Source organism: Etheostoma spectabile, chromosome 3 (assembly GCF_008692095.1).
Source record: "Etheostoma spectabile isolate EspeVRDwgs_2016 chromosome 3, UIUC_Espe_1.0, whole genome shotgun sequence".
Lineage (NCBI taxonomy): Eukaryota > Metazoa > Chordata > Actinopteri > Perciformes > Percidae > Etheostoma > Etheostoma spectabile.
The window spans coordinates 22,450,798-22,472,620 of NC_045735.1; the positions used below are offsets into that span (position 1 = coordinate 22,450,798).

The window sequence follows — 21,823 nt, forward strand, 5'->3', positions numbered from 1 at the left end:
ATAGTTGTCAGTCACTCCCTCTGTTCGCTGATTGGACTGCCAATTATTTGGCCAGCAAATACCAGCGAATATACCACAAACCCAGACGGTGTGCTGAAGGAAAATTAAAGTTGAGCTTAAGTACATAGGAGGGCATAGCCAGGCTATCAATGTGGTTCACTTTGAAAAGAAATTCAGAGGTTACACTTGATTATACTTATCTATGGATGGATATATTTGTGCTGTTGCCTAAAGTATTTTGTACTTCAGAATTTAAACCATGCACACACAGGTGGAATAATTTTTCTTCATATTTTTGCATTGTCACTAGGAAGCATACCAGTAGAGAGAGAGGTAGAGAGAGATATAGATAGAGAGATATATATATATAGATAGATAGATAGATAGATAATTGGGATTGTCTGGAATCTGGCAATATAATAATCATTATGGTGGGATACACTGGCTAAGCAATTTACAAAAATGTCTGTGCCGACATAGTTTACATGAGATTACATTATTACATACAATACATTGAAATTTTGGAAACCACTGTCGCACTGTTGCTTGCTCTGGAGGAAACCACTAGAACTGTTGGGTCCTTGTAAATTCTGGAGTGTGGTCTATCTGTAAAGTGTCTTGAGATAACTCTTGTTATGAATTGATACTATAAATAAAATTGAATTGAAAATTGAATGTAGAAATTGTGTTGCAATTTCAAAACCTTCATGACTTGTTACTTGTTGTACTGATGCATGTGTTTCGTGAAGAGTTTGTGAGATATTTCACAAAGAGTAATGGGTGTGGAGAGATTTATGCATGATGTAAATATAACATTTAATGTAAGCCACATTCTAATTAGGGGCTTAGTCCCCCTAAAAAGGTCTGATCCTAGAATCACACCTGCTGCTACTTCATACTTGTACTTCATACACCTCAGAGGGAAATGTAATGTTTACTGAACTACATTTATCTGACAACTTTTGCTTTATTGCTTCAGTTTGGGCTTGTTTCTGCAACAGCTCATTGAGTATCATATACTGTAAAAACTATTGAGGAAATATTTTACTTTGACATCGACCCAGTATTAAATGAGACTGCTGCAGTCGGCAGCGGGAAAAACAAGTTACAATGTAAGTTAATAGGGCAATTATGCAGCTTGTATTTATATTCATAAAAATGTTAATTTTGCTTCTGACAGACTCAGATTAATATTCTAATTGACTGGCAACATTATGGAAAGGATTTCTAAGGAGGTGGACCTTTCTGTTAAAGATTAATATCCTTTTTTAACGCTGCATTTTTTTAAACAAAGTCCAAAATTGTCTTCGCTAAACCCACCAGACTCCATGTAAATTATTACTAATTTTAGCATTGTAAAATATGGCATTCCCAAACTTTTCTGAGCTCTGAGCAGCGCTTGCTCTGGCTGTCTTGCAACTATAGGCTACATTTGATCAATGTTTTTTTTTCTTTCATTCCAATTTAGGGTTTGTCAGTCACAGTGAAATTGTGGATGTCTGGTCACCCTAGTTTACATGGTTTCATTTAAAAAAAAAACACCATATTTTTGTTATTTGTTATACCGCAATTGGTGCAAATCCTGTTTTCACCCAGTGTGTTTGGGTCTCGGTTTTAGCTAACGAGAGAGACATCTATGATAGTTTGATTGCTAATGTTAGCTCAAAACGGCATTCAACAAACAACCTTGTTGTGTTTGATAGCTAACTTGTAGCCAGCAGTGAACCAACTTTGTTAAGTAGGTACATTTTTACTGTATTGGATCTTATGCTACTTGTCGCAAAGTGACACATGCGCAACTCAAGTCTCGATTTACATCGGCTAGTGACGTAGAAAGCCATGCAGATTTTGACCCGCTCACAGGAGACTGAAAGCAGGACACATTCAGAAACCTGAATCTACTTAAAACAAAACAGCATGCATAGTTTTTTTTCCAAGTTTGTATGCGTGTTGAATCACCAGAGACACAAAATAACACCCCTGATCCCATTTTTCGTAATATGGAAACTTTAAGTCAGTGTTAAAAGCTAACTGGAGATTTGAAAACATGACATCTTAGTTCCAACCGAGTCGCACACTGTAACGTAAGTTCAAAAAAAGTCTAAAAATGAATACTAACATTAATAATAATTTCCAGAGACCTAGGCCTGGTAGTGGGCAACTTGCAATACACTGGGGGAAACACTGGATAAAACAACAAGACTATGCTATGCTAGCTGCTCTGTGAAGCTGTACATAGGCACAGCAGTGCTTTGAGCTAAATGCTAACATCAGCGTGAACATCAACATAAATGCTGATGTTTAGCAGGTATAATGTTTACCATGGTCACTGAATTAGTTTAGCATGTTAATAATAATAAACCTGAGGCTGATGGGAATGTCATTAGTTTACCAGGTATTTAGTCAGGAACCAAGATATTTTACAAATTGAATGTTTAAACTGATGATGGCGCTAGATGAAAGTCAGTGGATCACCAAAGTTATTACCATTTATCCCGAGGGGAACATGAATGTTTATCATTGTATTTATCCAATAATTATGGAAATATTTCAGTGTGGACCAACCCATCCATCGAGCCACAACACGAGTAGTTCAAAAAAAGTGTCAGGTAAGGTATAAAACCAAAGTAGGGCTGAAACTAAAAATTATTTTAATTATTGATAAATCTGTCCAATAGTTTCTCGATTCATTATTTTCTCTTAATCCAAGGTCACGCCTTCAAATGTCTTATTTTGTCCACAGATATTTAATTCATGGTCGTAGAAGACACAGGAAACTAGAAAATATTCATGTTGGAGACTTGGCATACAGCCCGATCCAGTTGGGGAGAGTTCTGGCCCGGCCGGGCTGGAGCTCTCTTTACCTCGTCTCTCTTGGCTTTGTTGTAATAGTTTTAGACAACTGGGGACTTATTTTGATACACTAGTTAGGGCATAGAATCGAATATTGTTAGGGAGTAGTAGTTAGTCACATAGTTGTCAGATTTATCTATCATATAATCAAGAATATAATAGAACTAAAGGGAGACTTGGCATACAGCCCGATCCGGTTGGGGAGAGTTCTGGCCCGGCCGGGCTGGAGCTCTCTTTACCTCGTCTCTCTTGGTTTTGTTGTAATAGTTTTAGACAGCTGGGGACTTATTTTGATACACTAGTTAGGGCATAGAATCGAATATTGTTAGGGAGTAGTAGTTAGTCACATAGTTGTCAGATTTATCTAACATATAATCAAGAATATAATAGAACTAAAGGGAGACTTGGCATACAGCCCGATCCGGTTGGGGAGAGTTCTGGCCCGGCCGGGCTGGAGCTCTCTTTACCTCGTCTCTCTTGGTTTTGTTGTAATAGTTTTAGACAGCTGGGGACTTATTTTGATACACTGAGCTCCTCTCTCCTCTATCTTTCCATCTTTTCATTTATGTGCATCCATGTCCCAGAAATGCGTGTTACTAACCTAGCTCTGGGGAGTCATTCCCCGGAGTCCTTATGTTCTTTTTTCCCCAGCATGTTCCCTTGGATCAGAGAGGCTCCAAAATCAGGGTAGCAGCTGTCGCCATGGTCCCGCTACACGTTCTGTGATGCCATGTTCAACTGCTACACTGCGGTGCCCTGCTACGTCCTGCTACGTCCTGCTACCTCCTGCTACGTCCTGCTGTGCCTTGTAATGCCGCACAGCGTCCTGCTATGCCATGAACTACTACAAAGAACTTCTACAAACTACTAATTTTTTCTATTTTTGTTATTGCCACTCTTCATTCTAACCCCAACCGGCCCGTCAGACACCACCTACCAATAGCCTGGGTCTGACCGAGGTTTCTGCCTAAAAGGAAGTTTTTCCTTGCCACTGTCGCACTGTTGCTTGCTCTGGAGGAAACTATTAGAACTGTTGGGTCCTTGTAAATTCTGGAGTGTGGTCTATCTGTAAAGTGTCTTGAGATAACTCTTGTTATGAATTGATACTATAAATAAAATTGAAAATTGAATTGAAATTGAGAAGCTGGAACCAGATCATTTTGACCATATATTTCTCAAAACAACTATCAATGTTTTTGTCAATTGACCAATCAATTAATCAACTAATCATTGCAGCTCTAAACCAGAGACACTATTTCCATCTGTGGCATGGCTGTTAGATAACAAAAAGTCATATGTGGTTGCCAGGTATACTTTACTTAAAGACATTTTTGTCACATCTTCTACTAGAAATACACAACAGATTCAAAAATATGGTTTTAATAACGACTGAAAGCCATGCCTCTTAAGCAAATGAAGGTTGCATGAAATACTTCCCTCCTGCTCTCCTTCACACTTTTTATTTCTCTTTCAAGGTCTCTTCATTGTTCCCGTCAAGCTCTAGAGATGCATTTAGTACAGCCGAATTAAAAAGGAGGCAATCATAAATAAAACCCTTGTACGGCTGGTTCCATAATGGGCTCTTTATGGGAGCATGGTTGTCTAGAGCTTCATTAGGCAGGAATGACACGTCTGCACCGCACTGACACAGCGTTTTATTGTTGTCCTGATTGTAAAAGTGCACTCCATCTTCACGCTGCAGGCTAGTCTGCCGCCACTCAAGTCAGGCTTTTCATCGAGAGTGAAAGGTAGAAGGCCCTGAATTGTTTTGAGACCTCCCACTCTTGACGTACAACAAACTTTAGTGCCTTTTCCTATTACTAACCGTAGTTGAATTGATTTCACATCAGGAAGTGCACTTAGTCTGCCTTTAAAATAATATGAACAGGAAAATGCATCAAAATGAATAATAAAACCAAAATGTGAGCCTGTTAAGTGTTAAGCATTAACTGAAAATGAAGGCATGGTAGTATGTCTGCGCCCATATTTGCTACTCAGTCCAGAGATTAATGTGTTCTCCAGCCACATCTACTTTGGAAGAACAGTTAATGATAATGGATAATTCTGCAGACTCGGACTGGCTTTCATTAACCAGGCAGGCAGGAATATCTGTCACAATCCTCATGTGAAATCCATTTTGCTTCACCACTGCGCTGCCATAGAGCCGCTATTCTCCCTTCTCACATGACTAACGGCACTTTCTTTTCACGCTGACCTAACGAGGTCTGAAGAGGCAACGTTTGAAAATATTGAGCTCTTCACAGCTACAGAGGACAGGGAAAGGAATGCAAGATCATTCTCGTTAATTCTCTGTCTCCACTTCAAAGTGCAGAAATTATAGGGTTTGCAGATGAGGAAGAGACATACACTATAATATTCATGCAGCCCCATAATTATGGGGAAAGGGGGGGTTATTGCAAAATGTTTTAGCTAAATGTGCCATCTCCACAGGTAACTGGGAGCATTTGGTAAACATCATTACAGAGAATGAGTGTTGTGTCTTAAGTTGAAGTAATATAATATTCTGCACTTTTGCAGATAAACTTTTGATTATTACGCCAATTCCTATTTTGCAGTCACGTGATCACCATGGATACCTGGCGCACAAGAAACACAGAGAAAATGGTGTAGAACAGTGGCCAGCCAGAGCAATTGTAGCCTTGCAGATATACAATACTAGGCCTACAATCAATCTACTATTTAGAGCATATGTCACCAAATGTTAAAATTAGATATCGTGAAAAGATTAACATACTAAGATCTTGTGATCCGTACACAGCACATGCTCATGTTATCATTGCTTTGAAGCTGGCCAAGTCTCTACAAGACTTAGACTTTGGAGATATTCACATCTATCTTATAGGGAATCTGTTACCTTACACCGCACAAAGAAATGTAAGATTGCAAAAGTACGGATAGCTATCTTTTTTTCTTCTTCAAGAGTGGATGGGTTAACAATGCTGTCGTATGGGAAGTGAAAAACAGGACAGAAAACGTGAGTGTTACTTGCTAGCTACCCGCTAACGTTTGCCAATCTGTTTTGTTGTGTGATGAAGTCTTTATCTTAATTTGTAGCGCTACACCCTGCCTACGCTAAAATATTATATAAATGATACCCCGATAATTAACTAAACCCATGTAGAAAGACTGATAAACCATCCAGCGTATGATTTGAACAATGTGTGTGTGTCAGTCAATCGTAGCGGTCTGCGTCTGCATAATTGTTGCAATGCTTGTTCTAAAACTGGTGACATCCTGGCAAGATGATTTTCTTACTTTGTTTTGTTGCTAGGAGACTTAGGTTCTTGCCCGCCAACTAGTAGTTGTGATGTCACATGCAAAGTATGAATTATTATTTTAGAATCACCCACAACACTGCATCATTAAGTGTCTGTCCATTTCTTTTGCACAAACTGAAACTGTGCATTAAAACAGGAGGGGGAGAAATGCCACATCAAAACGCATATTAATGCACATTTTCTATTACATGTAAGTTGCTTATTCATGCTAGTCGAGAGACATTTCATTTGGCATTAAACTGTTTTTGTTTTGTGTTCTGAATGGAAAAAAATAATGTTGATGTTGACGTACATCATGCACCGCCACTCCTTCAGCTGTTTATGAGAAGTCATAAAGTCATAACTAGAAAATTCCGCAGAAATTTTATCAGTGTGCCTGTTATTGGGGCCCATCCACACACACACACACAATGGAAACGTCAGTTAGGAGTCAGTTGGTCAACATGGCCGCCAGGGAACAGTGTCATGATAGGGGTGTGTGTGTCTGAGTGTGTCTGTGTCTGTGTGGGTGAATGTGTGTGTGTGTGTGTGTCAGAATTGGTTGCTATGATTCTAGCGCAAGAATTTTAAGTCTGACAGACTCCATACTTAGATATCTGCGACCGGCACAAGATTTCCGATATGTTCACCAAAAATTATGTCTGAAGACTGAAAACTGGAGGAGAGAGAGCAATTTGTTTGTTTCAGAGCATCGTCCTGCAGCCCCTCCCTCTGTCCTGTCAGTATCAGAACCTGTTGCTATGGTGATTTTGTCAGAGAGGGAGCCAGATTTTTTTTCCAGTGTTGTCTATCTGCATTTGGTGAGCCTAGCGCGAAAAGTTTTAGTCCGATAGACTCCATAGTTACATGTTTGCGATCGGCACAAGATTCCCTACATTTTGACCAACTATGATGTCTAAAGAATTAAAACTGGAGGAGAGAGAGCAATTTGTTTGAGAGAAAAAATCACTGAATCGTCCCCAGCTAAATGTTTTTTTCATAATTTCTGTCGACAGTTGGTAGATCACAACCAACAATTTAAGACCGACAGACTCCATAGTTACATGTCTGCGACCGCAACAAGATTCCCTACATTTTGACCAATAATGAGGTCTGAAGAGTTAAAACTGGAGGCGAGAGAGCAATTTGTTCGGGAAACTTCCAGATATTCGTACCACAGCTCCCCACTCTGTCCCCCACTCTAGCTCTCAACATTCCACCACATACACACACATTGGAAAATCTGAGCCGGTCTGAAAACGGGACGATACGTAAACTGGGATTTGGGAGAAACCGTGCTAGATATCTGAACGCCCATTCAGCCCAATAAACACCAAAGTCTTGTCTTCGGTTTAAACTTTTAATCATGTTTCTACGTTAAAGTATGGCGATGCAGCACGGTCCCAAAGAGGGGGGATTTGGAGCAATGTTGAGAGATTTCCCGAACATTTCCCATTCAAGTCAATGAGAGATTTTTGCCGTATTTTTGCCGATTTCGGTAAAACCACGCGGCAAATCTGGTTGAAACTACATAGCACACCATTCCCAATCAATACCCACATGTCGGTGTAATGTGTTGCGCGTGTTGGCAACGCTCCGGGACTAGTAGCGGGACGAAATTTGGCGGAAGATTAAGAATAAGAAATAATAATAATAAGTATGGGCAATAATAGTCATTGTGCCGAGTGCTGCTTAAGCAGCACCACGGCACACTGAATTACACAACTCTGCAGAGCCGTCTACTCTGCTAAACTTTAAGCCAACTGTTATCCGCTCTCTTTCCTGAGCAACTGAAACAGTGACAGGACATCATCACTCGCAAAGTCATGGCAACTAAGTAGCTAACAGGGCGAGTACTAGCTACTTGTTACCATATACATATTTTTCTGAATATTAACCGTCTATGCTTCTTACTCAACTTAGGCAAAGTGACAAACAGCAATGAAAGCCGCGTCATGACATCTGCACTCACGCGGTTCCGTGAAATATGACAGCTACAATTCATTGGAAAATAGGATTGTGGACACTGAATTTTCCGAATATACTGTTCATCAGACCCCATATGAGACAAGACGCTAACGTTAACAAACGCTGCGGCCCTTCTGCCTCCCCACTGCAGGAGACGTTGTATTTCTCCGACACGCTGTATTAAAGTTAGCTAGCTAGTTAGTGGGTTAACGTTAGCTACTGTTTTAAAACCGTTTTCCAGGTTAGTGTGAGTGGATACCGCTCAAAACCAACATAAAAAACTCAGCTAGTAATGTTCACTCAGCATTTTGTTTTGTTGTTAAACTGTGTGTAAAATGAGTGGGGATGTAAAAAAAAACGGTTTCAGGTAACCTCCCTACGGTACCGTCTATTTGCTGGACGGTTTCAAGGTAACAGTCGGTAGCTATTAGCAGATAAGCCTGTTGACAGCCCCCCGTTGTAGCTGGAAAAAAAATTCCAGAGGAAACACTGGAATGGGAATGACAGTTGAGTGTTTCCACTGTTGATGTGTTTAACTATTTCAATGTTTTTTTTTAAAATGTAATAAATGCCACATTTTCCAAAAGTGAATGAATAATCACGTTAAATAATCATGATTTCTATACTGACCAACAATATTCGTGATAAGGATTGTTTACATGATTGAGCAGCCCTGCTGTTTCATTAGCTGTCTTTCTGTAGGTTTTTTATGCACATATTGAAAATGTGCAAGAAGACATCCACATAATCCACATTTTCTATTACATGTATGTTGTGCATTCATGCCCCCTTGCCCTGGGGAATTTTCCTACCTGCTGCAGTTTTATTTGGGACAGGTGTAAGAATGGAACATCTGCTGTGAACCCTGAGGGAGGGGTGCGCAATTTCAGTTTGTTACAGTCTGGATGGTGTTGATTAAATAGATTATTCAAGGAGAAGTATCCTATCTTTTACCCAGAGACTCCGAAGAATGCTCCCCACCAAGAATTCAGGGTTACACAGGTTTGACAGACGTGTGTGAGAAATTGATCCATGTTGTTTTGTCCTTTTGACCCTCAAATGTCTTCCTATGACCTCATTTCACTGATATTTTTAGGGCTGAAAGGCTGGTTGGTGTTAATCATTTAATAAAGAGGATTAAGAGCTTGGGGTCATGTGATAAAAGTAATTATCAGCGTGCTTTCTTCCCTAATAATATACCACAAATTTGTGTGTGTGTGTGTGTGTGTGGCCGTGGCGTCTGCCAATCTCACCTTTAGGGTCATCTCTGACCACCAGTAGACCATTTCGACACACCACCTTCCCCGTTGCTGCGTCCACAAACACCAGAGATGGGATACTAGTTACTTTGTATTTGTTCCACAGCTTCATCTGTGGAGAGAAAAAGACGAGGAGAGGTTGGAAAAAGAAAGGAAAAAAAAACCTTGACGGAAACTTGTATATTATTTATTCAAATTTCAGAGCTGGAAAACTATTTAACCCAGTCAAATCATGGCTTTAGTGCAGCTACGCAGAGCAGCGGGTTCACCTAAAATACTGCAGTTTAAACAAAACAAATGTCAACTGAGCACTATAGGTATTTCATAGGACAAACCCCCTCTCTGTTTAAAAGAGACTCGGGGTACTAGGAGGTAGAATGAGTGCAGTCAGCCCCGAGGTGAATTAGCAGAGGGTGAGAAGCACACTGCTGCACTTTAAAAGAGGCTGAACAAGAGCAAACTCATGCTGTCCCCGCTGTGTCATGAATAATAGTAAAAGCAAGTGTTGAGCACTGAATTATTGGAGCTTCTTGGATAGACAAGCCAAGCCTCAGCATTTATGAGTGCTTTTGGCCTTGAATTTAATCATAATAAATGAGTTGCTAAGAATATGGCCTCATAAAAGTCAAAAAGGATCCTATATGTATATCTAGAAATGTGTGCATGAACTGACACTATTTATAGAGTTCAGCAATCAGTGTGTTCCTTAACATCAAAGAGAAGATCAAGGATTTCACATATCTGAGACTCACTTTCCATATCAGAGGGAAGAGTCCTACACTGTGAATAGAAAATAGCCTGTGGCTGGTAGAGAGCGGCAATCAGCGCTGTGCAATGTTGCTGCTTCAGCAAGTGCAGAAGAATAGGAAGGGGATCCCTCAATGCATGTACGCCAAATCAGAAAATTCAGACAGGAGAGCAAAAGTGAAAAACATCTCCAGAAGACTATAGCGTCAGTGGGTCTGTCTTATTTGACTCATATTCTTCTGGTTCATTTCTGTTGAATGTTGAATTGAAATGCCTTTAATGACTTTGCAGGATGTATAAAAAAAACACAAAGGTGATTTCATCTTTGCCAAAAAAACAAATTTAACACTGTACTCAGTCAAACATCCACAAAGTAACCAAATCATATAATGATTTGTGTTGTCTGGATGCTGAAGTAGTAGGACACACAAAGTACACACATGAAGCATGACAAAATGAAAAAAAATTGGCAGATTTGTTTTGGCACCTATAGCACATCACCACAAGCCTGTAAACATAGAGGCTTCAATGAAGAGAAGGGAGAGCATTGCAGCGCTTGGGAGCGCTTTAACATTTTATACAGTCTTACTGTATCTTTAAAACTCACAGAAGAAGAAAGTAGTAGCGCTTGCAATGCAGTCGGCTTGTAAAATTAAATGAAAACGAAAGTCGTTAAAGTTATTTAAAAATGAAATCGTGAACAGGGTGAATCGAGATCGCAATTTTATAATGATTAATCGTGCAGGTCTATGCAGTAGAAGGTAGTGTGCCAAATGAAGTGAGCACCGTTTTTCCTGAGGCTCTGGGAAGTAAGCTGGGAGTTGTGTTACAGCTTGACGAAAATCTTTTGTTGCTCTTTTTGTGAAAACAGTGACTTCAGGCGTCAAGCACAACAAATCTGATATGCAGACTGAATAAGAGAGAGGAAAGTGTGCGCAGTAGGCCTGCCCGATTAATCGTTACAATTAATTGCAATCTCGATTCACCCTGTTTACAATTTAATTTTTAAATGAATTTGATTTTTATAAAATGACTTTGGTTCTCATTTAATTTTACCAGCCGAATGCATCACAAATTCTTCTGTTAGTCTTAAACAGACTGTATTAAATAGGTGTTAAAGTGCTCCCAATGCTCTCCCTTCTCTTCATTGAGACCTCTACGTTTACAGGCCTGTGTTGATGCAAAATGTGTTAAAAGGTGCCAAAAAAAATTGTTTGGTATTTTAACCAAACAATTTTTTTTTTCCTCTCCGGGAACCATCACCTTATCGTGGTGGAGAGGTTTGTGTGTCCCTATGAACCTGAGGGCTGTGTTGTCTGGAGCTTTGTGCTCCTGGTAGGGTCTCCCATGGCAAAGAGGTCTCAGGGGAGGGACCAGACAAAGAATGGTTCAAAGACTTCAATGGTTAATCAAGGAAGGGATAGAGAGACCCCGCCCGGAGGAAGCCCGGGGCCCCCGTCTGGAGCCAGGCCCAGACGGTGGGCTCGTGAGCGAGCGTCTGGTGGCCGGGTTTGCCACGGAGCCCGGTCGGGCATAGCCCGAACAAGTAACGTGGCACCTCTCCCTCCAGCCCATGGGCCCACCACCTGTGGGAGGATCCAAAGGGGTCGGGTGCGCTGCTATATGGGTGGCAGCGAAGGTCAGGGGCTTCGACGGACCAGAACCGGGCAGCAGAGGCTGGCTCTGGGGACGTGGAATGTCACCTCTCTGTGGGGGAAGGAGCCGGAACTTGTGCGGGAGGTGGAGCGCTACCGGTTAGATCTGGTGGGGCTTACCTCTACGCACAGTCTCGGTTCTGGAACCGTACTCCTGGATAGGGGTTGGACTCTGTCCTACTCCGGAGTTGCTCATGGTGTGAGGCGCCGGGCGGGTGTGGGGATACTCACAAGCCCCCGGCTGAGCGCCGCTGCGTTGGAGTTTACCCCGGTGGACGAGAGGGTCGCCTCCCTACGCCTGCGGGTGATGGGGGGAAAACTCTGACTGTTGTTTGTGCATATGCACCAAACAAGAGTTCGGAGTATTCGGCCTTCTTGGAGACCTTGAATGGAGTCCTGTATGGGCTCCAGTAGGGGACTCCATAGTTCTGCTGGGGGACTTCAATGCACACGTGGGCAATGATGGAGATACTTGGAGAGGCGTGATTGGGAGGAACGGCCTCCCTGATCTAAACCAGAGTGGTTGTCTGTTGTTGGACTTCTGTGCTAGTCATGGATTGTCCATCACAAACACCATGTTCGAACATAGGGATGCTCATAAGTGTACTTGGTACCAGAGCACCCTAGGCCAAAGGTCAATGATCGATTTTATAATCGTTTCATCTGATCTGAGGCCGTATGTTTTGGACACTCGGGTGAAGAGAGGGGCAGAGCTGTCAACTGATCACCATCTGGTGGTGAGTTGGGTCAGGGGGTGGGGGAAGACTCTGGACAGACCTGGTAAGCCCAAACGGGTAGTGCGGGTAAACTGGGAACGTCTGGAGGAGGCCCCTGTCCGACGGACTTTCAACTCACACCTCCGGCGGAGCTTTTCGTGCATCCCTGTGGAGGCTGGGGGCATTGAACCTGAGTGGACAATGTTCAAAGCTTCCATTGCTAAAGCTGCGGCGGCGAGCTGTGGTCTTAGGGTTTTAGGTGCCTCAAGGGGCGGTAACCCACGAACACCCTGGTGGACACCGGTGGTCAGGGAAGCCGTCCGACTGAAGAAGGAGTCTTTCCGGGATATGTTGTCTCGGAGGACTCCGGAGGCAGTTGCAGGGTACCGACGGGCCGAAGGGCTGCAGCCTCTGCTGTGACAGAGGCAAAGCAGCGGGTGTGGGAGAAGTTCGGAGAAGATATGGAGAAGGACTTTCGGTCGGCACCAAGGTGCTTCTGGAAAACCGTTCGCCACCTCAGGAGGGGAAGCGAGGAATCATCCAAGCTGTATACAGTAAGGGTGGGACCTTGTTGACCTCAACTGAGGAGGTAATAGGGCGGTGGAAGGAGCACTTTGAGGAACTCCTAAATCCAGCTGACACGCCCTCTTTGGTGGAGGCAGAGCTGGAGGATGATGGGGGATTGTCGTCAATTTCCCTGGTGGAAGTCGCTGAGGTAGTCAAACAACTCCACAGCGGCAAAGCCCCAGGGATTGATGAGATCCGTCCAGAAATGCTGAAAGCTCTGGGTGTGGAGGGGCTGTCTTGGTTGACACGCCTCTTCAACATTGCGTGGAAGTCTGGGACGGTGCCTAAGGAGTGGCAGACCGGGGTGGTGGTTCCCCTCTTCAAAAAGGGGGACCAGAGGGTGTGTGCCAATTACAGGGGTATCACACTTCTCAGCCTCCCTGGTAAAGTCTACTCCAAGGTGCTGGAAAGGAGGGTTCGGCCGATAGTCGAACCTCGGATTGAAGAGGAACAATGCGGATTCCGTCCTGGTCGTGGAACAACGGATCAGATCTTTACTCTCGCAAGGATCTTGGAGGGGGCCTGGGAGTATGCCCAACCAGTCTACATGTGTTTTGTGGATCTGGAGAAGGCGTATGACCGGGTCCCCCGGGAGAAATTGTGGGAGGTGCTGCGGGAATATGGGGTGAGGGGGTCCCTTCTTAGGGCCATCCAATCTCTGTATGACCAAAGCGAGAGCTGTGTCCGGGTTCTCGGCAGTAAGTCGGACTCGTTCCAGGTGAGGGTTGGCCTCCGCCAGGGCTGCGCTTTGTCACCAATCCTGTTTGTAATATTTATGGACAGGATATCGAGGCGTAGTCGGGGCGGGGAGGGGTTGCAGTTCGGTGGGCTCGGGATCTCATCGCTGCTTTTTGCGGATGATGTGGTCCTGATGGCATCATCGGTCTGTGACCTTCAGCACTCACTGGATCGGTTCGCAGCCGAGTGTGAAGCGGCTGGGATGAGGATCAGCACCTCTAAATCTGAGGCCATGGTTCTCAGCAGGAAACCGATGGAGTGCTTTCTTCGGGTGGGGAGTGAGTCCTTACCCCAAGTGAAGGAGTTTAAGTACCTTGGGGTCTTGTTCGCGAGTGAGGGGACTATGGAGCGTGAGATTGGTCGGAGAATCGGAGCAGCTGGTGCGGTATTACATTCCGTTTATCGCACCGTTGTGACGAAAAGAGAGCTGAGCCAGAAGGCAAAGCTCTCGATCTACCGGGCAATTTTCGTTCCTACCCTCACCTATGGTCATGAAGGCTGGGTCATGACCGAAAGAACGAGATCCAGGGTACAAGCGGCCGAAATGGGTTTCCTCAGGAGGGTGGCTGGCGTCTCCCTTAGAGATAGGGTGAGAAGCTCAGTCATCCGAGAGGAGCTCGGAGTAGAGCCGCTGCTCCTTCGCGTCGAAAGGAGCCAGTTGAGGTGGTTCGGGCATCTGGTAAGGATGCCTCCTGGGCGCCTCCCTAGGGAGGTGTTCCAGGCACGTCCAGCTGGGAGGAGGCCTCGGGGAAGACCCAGGACTAGGTGGAGAGATTATATCTCCAACCTGGCCTGGGAACGCCTCGGGATCCCCCAGTCGGAGCTGGTTGATGTGGCTCGGGAAAGGGAAGTTTGGGGTCCCCTACTGGAGCTGCTGCCCCCGCGACCCGATACCGGATAAGCGGATGAAGATGGATGGATGGATGGAATTTTTTTTGGATTGAGTAAATGTCCTAAGACATTTCCCTAGACGTGTATATTTTCCGACTGGGAACCCAGAAATTCCGACATTCCAAGTAAATTGAACACAACAAACAGTCCGTGCCCCTCGCCTGGCATCATGGCGGTACCGAAAGTCGGAAGAGAGCGGCAGATTCCTATTTGATTATGACGGTCAGATAAAAACAAATGTCATGTAGTGTAAGGTGGTAAATTATGTGGACAGTTTATTACAGGGAAACAGCCCACGGATTTGAAAGTAGCCTAAATTTGAGAAACGAACACAAGGAGGCTAACTTAGCTTACCTTAACAAGGTAAAAGGAGAACGCCAAGCCCCCTTTCCCCGAAACAGAAGACAACTCCGGTAACGTTACGGGCATGGACGTATGGATACGTAGGGCTAGCAGCATGACGGAGACAACAGCAGGACAGAGAACACTACAGGTGGGCTTTCACCAAGACCCGATAGCTGGTTAGTAAATACCCAGGAACACCAAAAGCAGGAGGGAACGTGGGTTAATACTGGTATGTCAACACAATTGGGAGTCGATTAACTTCAAAAAGTTCACAGCTTTATTCCAACCAAAGTTCTTAACACCTGTTGATGTCTGTCTTCTTTAGTCTGTTGGCTATTTAGGCTTTTCTCCTGGAACACGTCAAATGCATTCTGTGGCGTCTTGTGTTGACTGTTTACTTATCTGTTATCATCATGTGTACATTGTTTGTACTGGTGTTATTGTTCAATACATTGTGAATACATATTTGTAAAATTGTATGTTTTTGTTGAGTTATTGTTACACAATACCTTTTCTGACTTTTTCAAAATCCCCCTACTAATAACCCATATTACAAAAAACTAAAACTAATAAAAACCAAACTAAAAGTAAGCATTAAAAAAAAAGCCAATTAAAACTAACTGAATTTGAAAACAAAAAGTCTAAAAGAAATAAAAATAACTAATGAAAAATGCAAAACTATAATAACCTTGGTTAGGTACTGACAATTAGTTTTGTCATTATTTTTCACTGAATCGTGCAGGCCTAGTGCACGGTGTATGTTTTACTCATATTGTGGGTCTCCTCTTTGCACAAATATTGTCATACACTCGCCAGAGGTCAACTGCAGGCCTTTTCTAACAGCAGGTCAGACGGTCCGTCCCATGGACAAGACAACCCGGAGCCTCCCGGCAATGTTGGTCTGGAAGTCCCTCAGAAGCAAACTTCAGTGTCTGCCACAGTCAACAGTTTTACCACACAATCCATGCTGCTCTTGGAAACTCGATCTCGGCTCACAAATTGATGGGGTTTAGTGGCATTAACTGGGACTGTCTCCGAGAGCTAGCGTGCCTGACACCAAATCTGTACAACTGCACCCATTTCACTCAGCCGCCTGCTGCAGTCATCCGGGGCTGATGATGTGAGATTGAGAGACGGATTTAGCCGAAAGAGTGTGAGCCGGCCACAAGAGGAAAGGAAAAAGAAGCAGAGTGATAGTGTGATTGGTTCTGCACTTGCACTAAAATGTCATGATTTTGAAAACATGCAGCCACCATGGCTCAAAATAGGAACCACACCACAGATTAATGTACATCCTTGAAGATCATATAAGATAATTGAAGCACAGGACTTGTTTTAAGAGTAGAGGAAGATAAGTACCAAGCCTTTCTATGTTGTTCCAGATCAGCTGAGAGATCTGTGTAGCAACTTCAGAAACAGAACCCAATTCCTACCTCCTCTTTGTCGTGCCACTTATTTCCTTCATCCTTGAATTAGGTCTGCCGGGTGATTTGGCTGCAGATCAGAGTAGCCCCTCATGCTAAGTCCTTCGAGGTTTTAGATATGCCTTTAGAATGAAAGGACCGCTATGATTACAAAAGCTGCAAGTCCTGGAGTCTGAAACGTCAAATGGATTTCAGCACCTCAAAAGAATTAATCGTGCATGGGGTGGGGTGGAAAAGGGGGTTTCTCACACTTGTTGCAGCCGAGTTTTAAGTTTCCATTGTAATCCAAAATCTTTCTCCAAAACACTTAAGACAATAGCTCTCACAATAACAGCGTCCTCCTCGTGTTGTGAGTAGAAAACATGAGGATCACATGACACAGTGATCCAGTTACCCCAAAACACTGTTTTATTGTTGAGAGCCGCAGGCTGTCTATTATAGCTGAGACAATGAATACAGAATGTGACATGATACTAAAAAACACACAAATCATACTGTCAAATCTGCATTCATCCCTTGGCTTGAGAAAATACTTCCGTCTTGTAAAAGTGGTGTAAAGGATGTTTTTGTGATCTCGGTAGGTTTTAATTGTCTGTCACAGGACTCATTTTGTTACAGTCTTTTCTTATGAGCTGCTGTACGTAAAACTGAGAAGATTAACCAATGAAATAGTTGGGGGAAATACACTTACTTGCTTGCTTGCTTTCTTGCTGAGAGTTCAGAGAAAGCCAAAACCACTCCCATCTGTACAATAAATATGAAGCTACAGCCAGCAGCCGGCTAGCTTAGCTTTTTGTATGTTTTAAACAGACGAGTTACAACACATTAATTAATACGCTTTAAAAGGTGCAAGTAGGTGGATTTTGTTACCTTTAGACAGAGCCAGGCTAGCTCTTACCCCGTCTGCAGTCTTTATGCTAAGCTAACCGGCTGAAGCTTCATTCTGACGTGACAAATGTCATGTGTCAGGTTCAATTCTGGTCAATAACCCAGTAACACTGTCTTTAAACAGCACCTGTTATTAGTATTCATTCTCATTCTCATATCTCACTTATTATTATTTACTATGTACTCATCATTCCCATTTTTATATCTCACTTATTTGTTATTTATTCATCATTCTCAGTCCCTATTCCAGAACTGTTCATACTGTTCATATTGTAATATAATAACATAATACTATTTAACCCAGTATCCTTTGCACTATTCTCCACATTTAAATAATTTTTATTGAACTCTTCATTGCACTCATGTCTCTATATTGATTCTGTTTAGAGTATCTATATATTGTGTATATATTAGTGTGTATTGTTTGGTTGTTTTGTAAGTGTAAGCACATTGTGAGCAACAATGCTCCAAAGAAAAAATTCCTTGTATGTGTCCTCATACCTGGCAAATAAAGCTGAATCTGATCTTCTCATCTAACTCCTAAAGCCAATCGGCGTATTTCCACAAATGCCAAACTATTCCTTTCAAAATGATTGCCAACTTTTTTGATAATTGATCATTTTTTCATCAAAAAACAAGTTATTTTCTGTGGCCAGGAGAGCTCAGTTGGTAGAGGTTTACTCCTCGATGCAGCGGCCACGGGTTCAACTCCGACCTGCGGCCCTTTGCTGCGTGTCATTCCCCTTTGCTCTCCCCTTTCATGTCTTTATCTGTCCTGTGGAAACAAAGGCCTAAAATGCCCCAAAAAAAATCATCTTTAAAAAAATAAATAAAAATTTTCTGAGTTTGATATCATTGTAAACTGAATATGAAGTTTTGGACTGCTGGTCGGACACAACAAAACATTTGAAGATGTCACCTTGGACTGTAGGAAACTGTATAAGGACAATTATTTCCCCTCATTTTCTTAATAGAAAGATTCGTTAAGAACACATTTTGCAGATTAACCAATCATGTAATCAGTTATTTGCAGCCCAAACTGTTCTCTTTTTCAATTTATGAAATAATTATGTTGGAGAAATATGAAACATTCTGTCCAATGGAGCAGTCACTAGCTTATTTGCATGATGGCATGTTGCTATTCCCGGCTTTCTCTAAGGGTGTCTCTATTCATGATCAATATCAGATCAACAGAATGTGTAACTATATAGCCGAGCAGGAGGCCGGGCTATATAGTTACACACCGGTTTAAGGATGCCAATAACCTCTACAGAGAGCCCACGAGTGTTAAGACCCCAGGGAGAGCTGGAAATCCATACTAACAATCCATTAACTCTCTCGGACATGCAAACATTAGGCTCACAATGCGCCTGGTGCTCATCATGCTAATTGGATCATGCATGGCTGCGGTTCCATATCCAGAAGAAGAGCTGAAAATCAGCCCATGGTGGGGCCCGGACATACCAAGGTTGAAAATCGTATCACCCCAGTGATCAAAGAAAATGCTGATTCTTTTAAGATGTAGCTACATTTCTTTTCATAGGATCATTGCCTATATGATGGCCTACTGTTCCTGTATATTCTGGAGTGCAAATGAGCAAGAAAAAAAAAGGAGGGAAACAAACCCCGTCCAGAGAAATCCACAGTTCCATGTTAAATGTCATGCGTGGTGATCAATTTCATGCCTCTTTGCACTGTTGCACTTTATGGCAACATTCTGCTCTTTAAAAAAGGAGGTTAGCTTACGTGGAGAAGCCCCAACACATTAGAGGTCTCAATGTTTGAAATCTGTACACATCTGCTTCCATTTTTAACCCTGTCACTTTTGAATCCCCTTCCAGCCTGCAGTCAAATTCAACCTCTGTTAGTAACTGGTGAATCTCTGCAGTGGCTCTGGTGTGGTGTGTGTGTGTGTGTGACCCTGTTGAGAGAACTAGAGTGGAAAAATGGCATCACAACGTGCACAATCCACCTATCATTGTTCCAGCCCCATCTCCTCACAGATCTGCTTTCACTTGGCCAGTTAGGCCTGAAGCATCTGCTAGATGCTCCCACTGCTGCGTCATTATAACAGTCCCTCTACAAAGGAAAGTCAGCCCATTACAACAGAGAACTGAGAGGTACCCTGCTGTGGTGCTAATAGCAGCACAGTCCTTTATCTATATTATATGTGGGACAAAAGATGATAATCCAATTCTTATCTTGAAAAAAGGAGGGCTTTAACTAAATGTTCATTTCATCCACATAAACAACTTACAGTATCAACAATTTATAACTGGTCACAGTGGATTTGTGGAATTTAATTTAACCTACGCAGGAATTCTCAGTGGTATTTATTATCAGGCAAAAATGTTCCCCATATAATCCTTTATTCATGCCAAAAGGAATTCATTGGCACAGTTTCCAGCACAGTTTGAGTAATGTTTTCCATTTTAGGGACACAGAGGAAATCATGTTCCAGTTTGATTGGAAGATGTTTTTTTCTAAAATAAAATGTTTCAGTTTGTCCGAGGAGATAACAATCAGGTGATCAATTGCTTCTTCCCCCATAGATGTTGGTTGTTAGTGTGTGAAGCAAGCCATTTGTCAGAAGACGGATGCTTGTCTGTCCCCTCCCACAAGACATGTTCAACAACAGCATTTGTCTTTGATGGGACTTTTTATTGAGAGTGCTTGCAGGCAGGGGGCGGGGAGGGGGGATCTCTGACTGTAAAGATTTACTGTTGTGGCGAGTAGGGGAGAAAAGGCTGGACTAGACTCTTGGTTTGCCTCTTGTCATGCACTGCTACAAGCTTCTTTAAAAAGCCATGCCCTGTGCAACATGGACAACTTAATCTGCAAATGGATTCAAATTAACAGGTTGGTGCACAGCAACAGCAACAGCAGCTCATTCATCATGTGTCAGGAAGCTTTCAGGTTCAAATCCCAAAAAATATTCAGCATTCTCTTCTCAGTCTATGGTCAGTCTATGGTTGAAGACAGATGAGAAACAAACTTCTCCTGTCTGCTAACTCATTACTAGCTCCCTACATCTCCTGACTACACCACTGTAACTCCCATTTGGCTGGGCCCCTGCAGCTATCTTAGATTTACATTCCTCCATGCTACACCCCACCTCAATCTGCTCCCAAGGTTCTCAGTAACTGCCTGTATCCACTTCAAAACCCTGTTGCTTCTCTTAATGGCTACAAAGGTAGCCCTCCCCTCCAACCTCTTAACCACACTTTAGCCAACACTATGCAGGCTAGTATGTGTTACTTTGTGCTTCCATCTGTGCTGCTCCAACATGACTATCGCTTTACCAGGTCAAGAGTTTTCACAGCCGTAATCGCAAACCCTCTGACAGCTGCACAGTCGCTGCCCTTTCTCCATGCTAGACGGACGACCGCTCTCTTAATATGCTTCATCTCTTTTTGCATGTGCATGTTGTTTTGCATTACATAAACCACCACAACAGCGGTCATCTTTAGGGCTTTACTATCACTGACTCTGCATAACTGTTTTTTAAATTTTTGTTTACAGTTTTCTTTTCTATTTTCCAACCACATCCATTTTTTCCCCCTTGAGTGTCAGCTATATTCCTAAAATATAAAAAGTATAGGCCACTCCCTCCAACCTACTCCACTGTGCTCATTACAGAGGCTCATCCTGCACTACACATCCATTGTGATGGCCAAATGCACTTCCCTGGAAATTGTCGAGCTGAAAGAACACAGGCCATGGAATCATGCTTCTTCAATGCAAAATGCTGCCGCTATCTCGTGTATTTTATTAATGCTATAACATTCTCCAACCAAGCCATTTTGGTGGTGGATCCTCCAGAGCGCAGATGCTGGCTAAATTGCTTTTTTTTTTCTCTGGATAAAAAGGCCCCCCCGTTGCTACGGTAACCCCCCTCCCTCCACAAAGTCAGGACATGTCACCAAGTGCTAGACACACAGTGGGCTCTTAGTTAATAATTCAGTGATAAATTAACGGTTTTGTGAGGAAAACAGGTGCCAGAATGGCAGAGAGCTTAGGGGAAATAACCCAGCAGAAAAAAGGAGGGAGAGAAAGAGAGGTGTGTGGGTGTTTCCCCCTTCCAGGCTTGTGTGGAGGCACAAAAGCGACCCCCTAAATACAGGCTCTAAATCCAAACTTGGACCCTGTATGGGGAGAAGTTTTTATGTAGTAAAGAACGTGGCGTAAAAAAGCATGGGGGGGGGGGGATTGTAAAGGAATAAAAAGCCAGGGCTCAAAAGGTATCTGCAGCATTGTCTCTCCACAGGCGTGGGCTGCCCCTGAGGCCTACATTCGGCAAGGCCAAAGGTCAGGATAGCAGGGGGTGCATTCTTCACTCCCAGTGGTGTTTAGACCAGTCTGTCTGCCTCCCTGCCGGTCCATAGACATACTGCTCTGTATTTCTCTCACCATCCATTCCCCTTTCTTTATAATAAATCACAAAGTGTAAACCTATTACACACACGCGCCATATCCAAAAATAATGTGGAAAGA

General features: G+C 43.0%; 1 protein-coding gene across 3 annotated transcripts in view; it reads right to left on the reverse strand.

Moving 5' to 3' along the window:
* The window catches only part of nxn (nucleoredoxin), a 71,999-nt gene that overhangs the window by 12,789 nt on the left and 37,387 nt on the right, over positions 1–21,823 (reverse strand). For 2 of the 3 annotated variants that reach the window (XM_032505324.1, XM_032505336.1), the window contains exon 2: positions 9,353–9,470. In XM_032505324.1, coding sequence (XP_032361215.1) covers positions 9,353–9,470 — 118 coding nt within the window. Of the gene's footprint in view, positions 1–9,352; positions 9,471–15,319; positions 15,331–21,823 lie in introns of those variants that run through there. The other variant, XM_032505328.1, reaches the window with a different exon arrangement.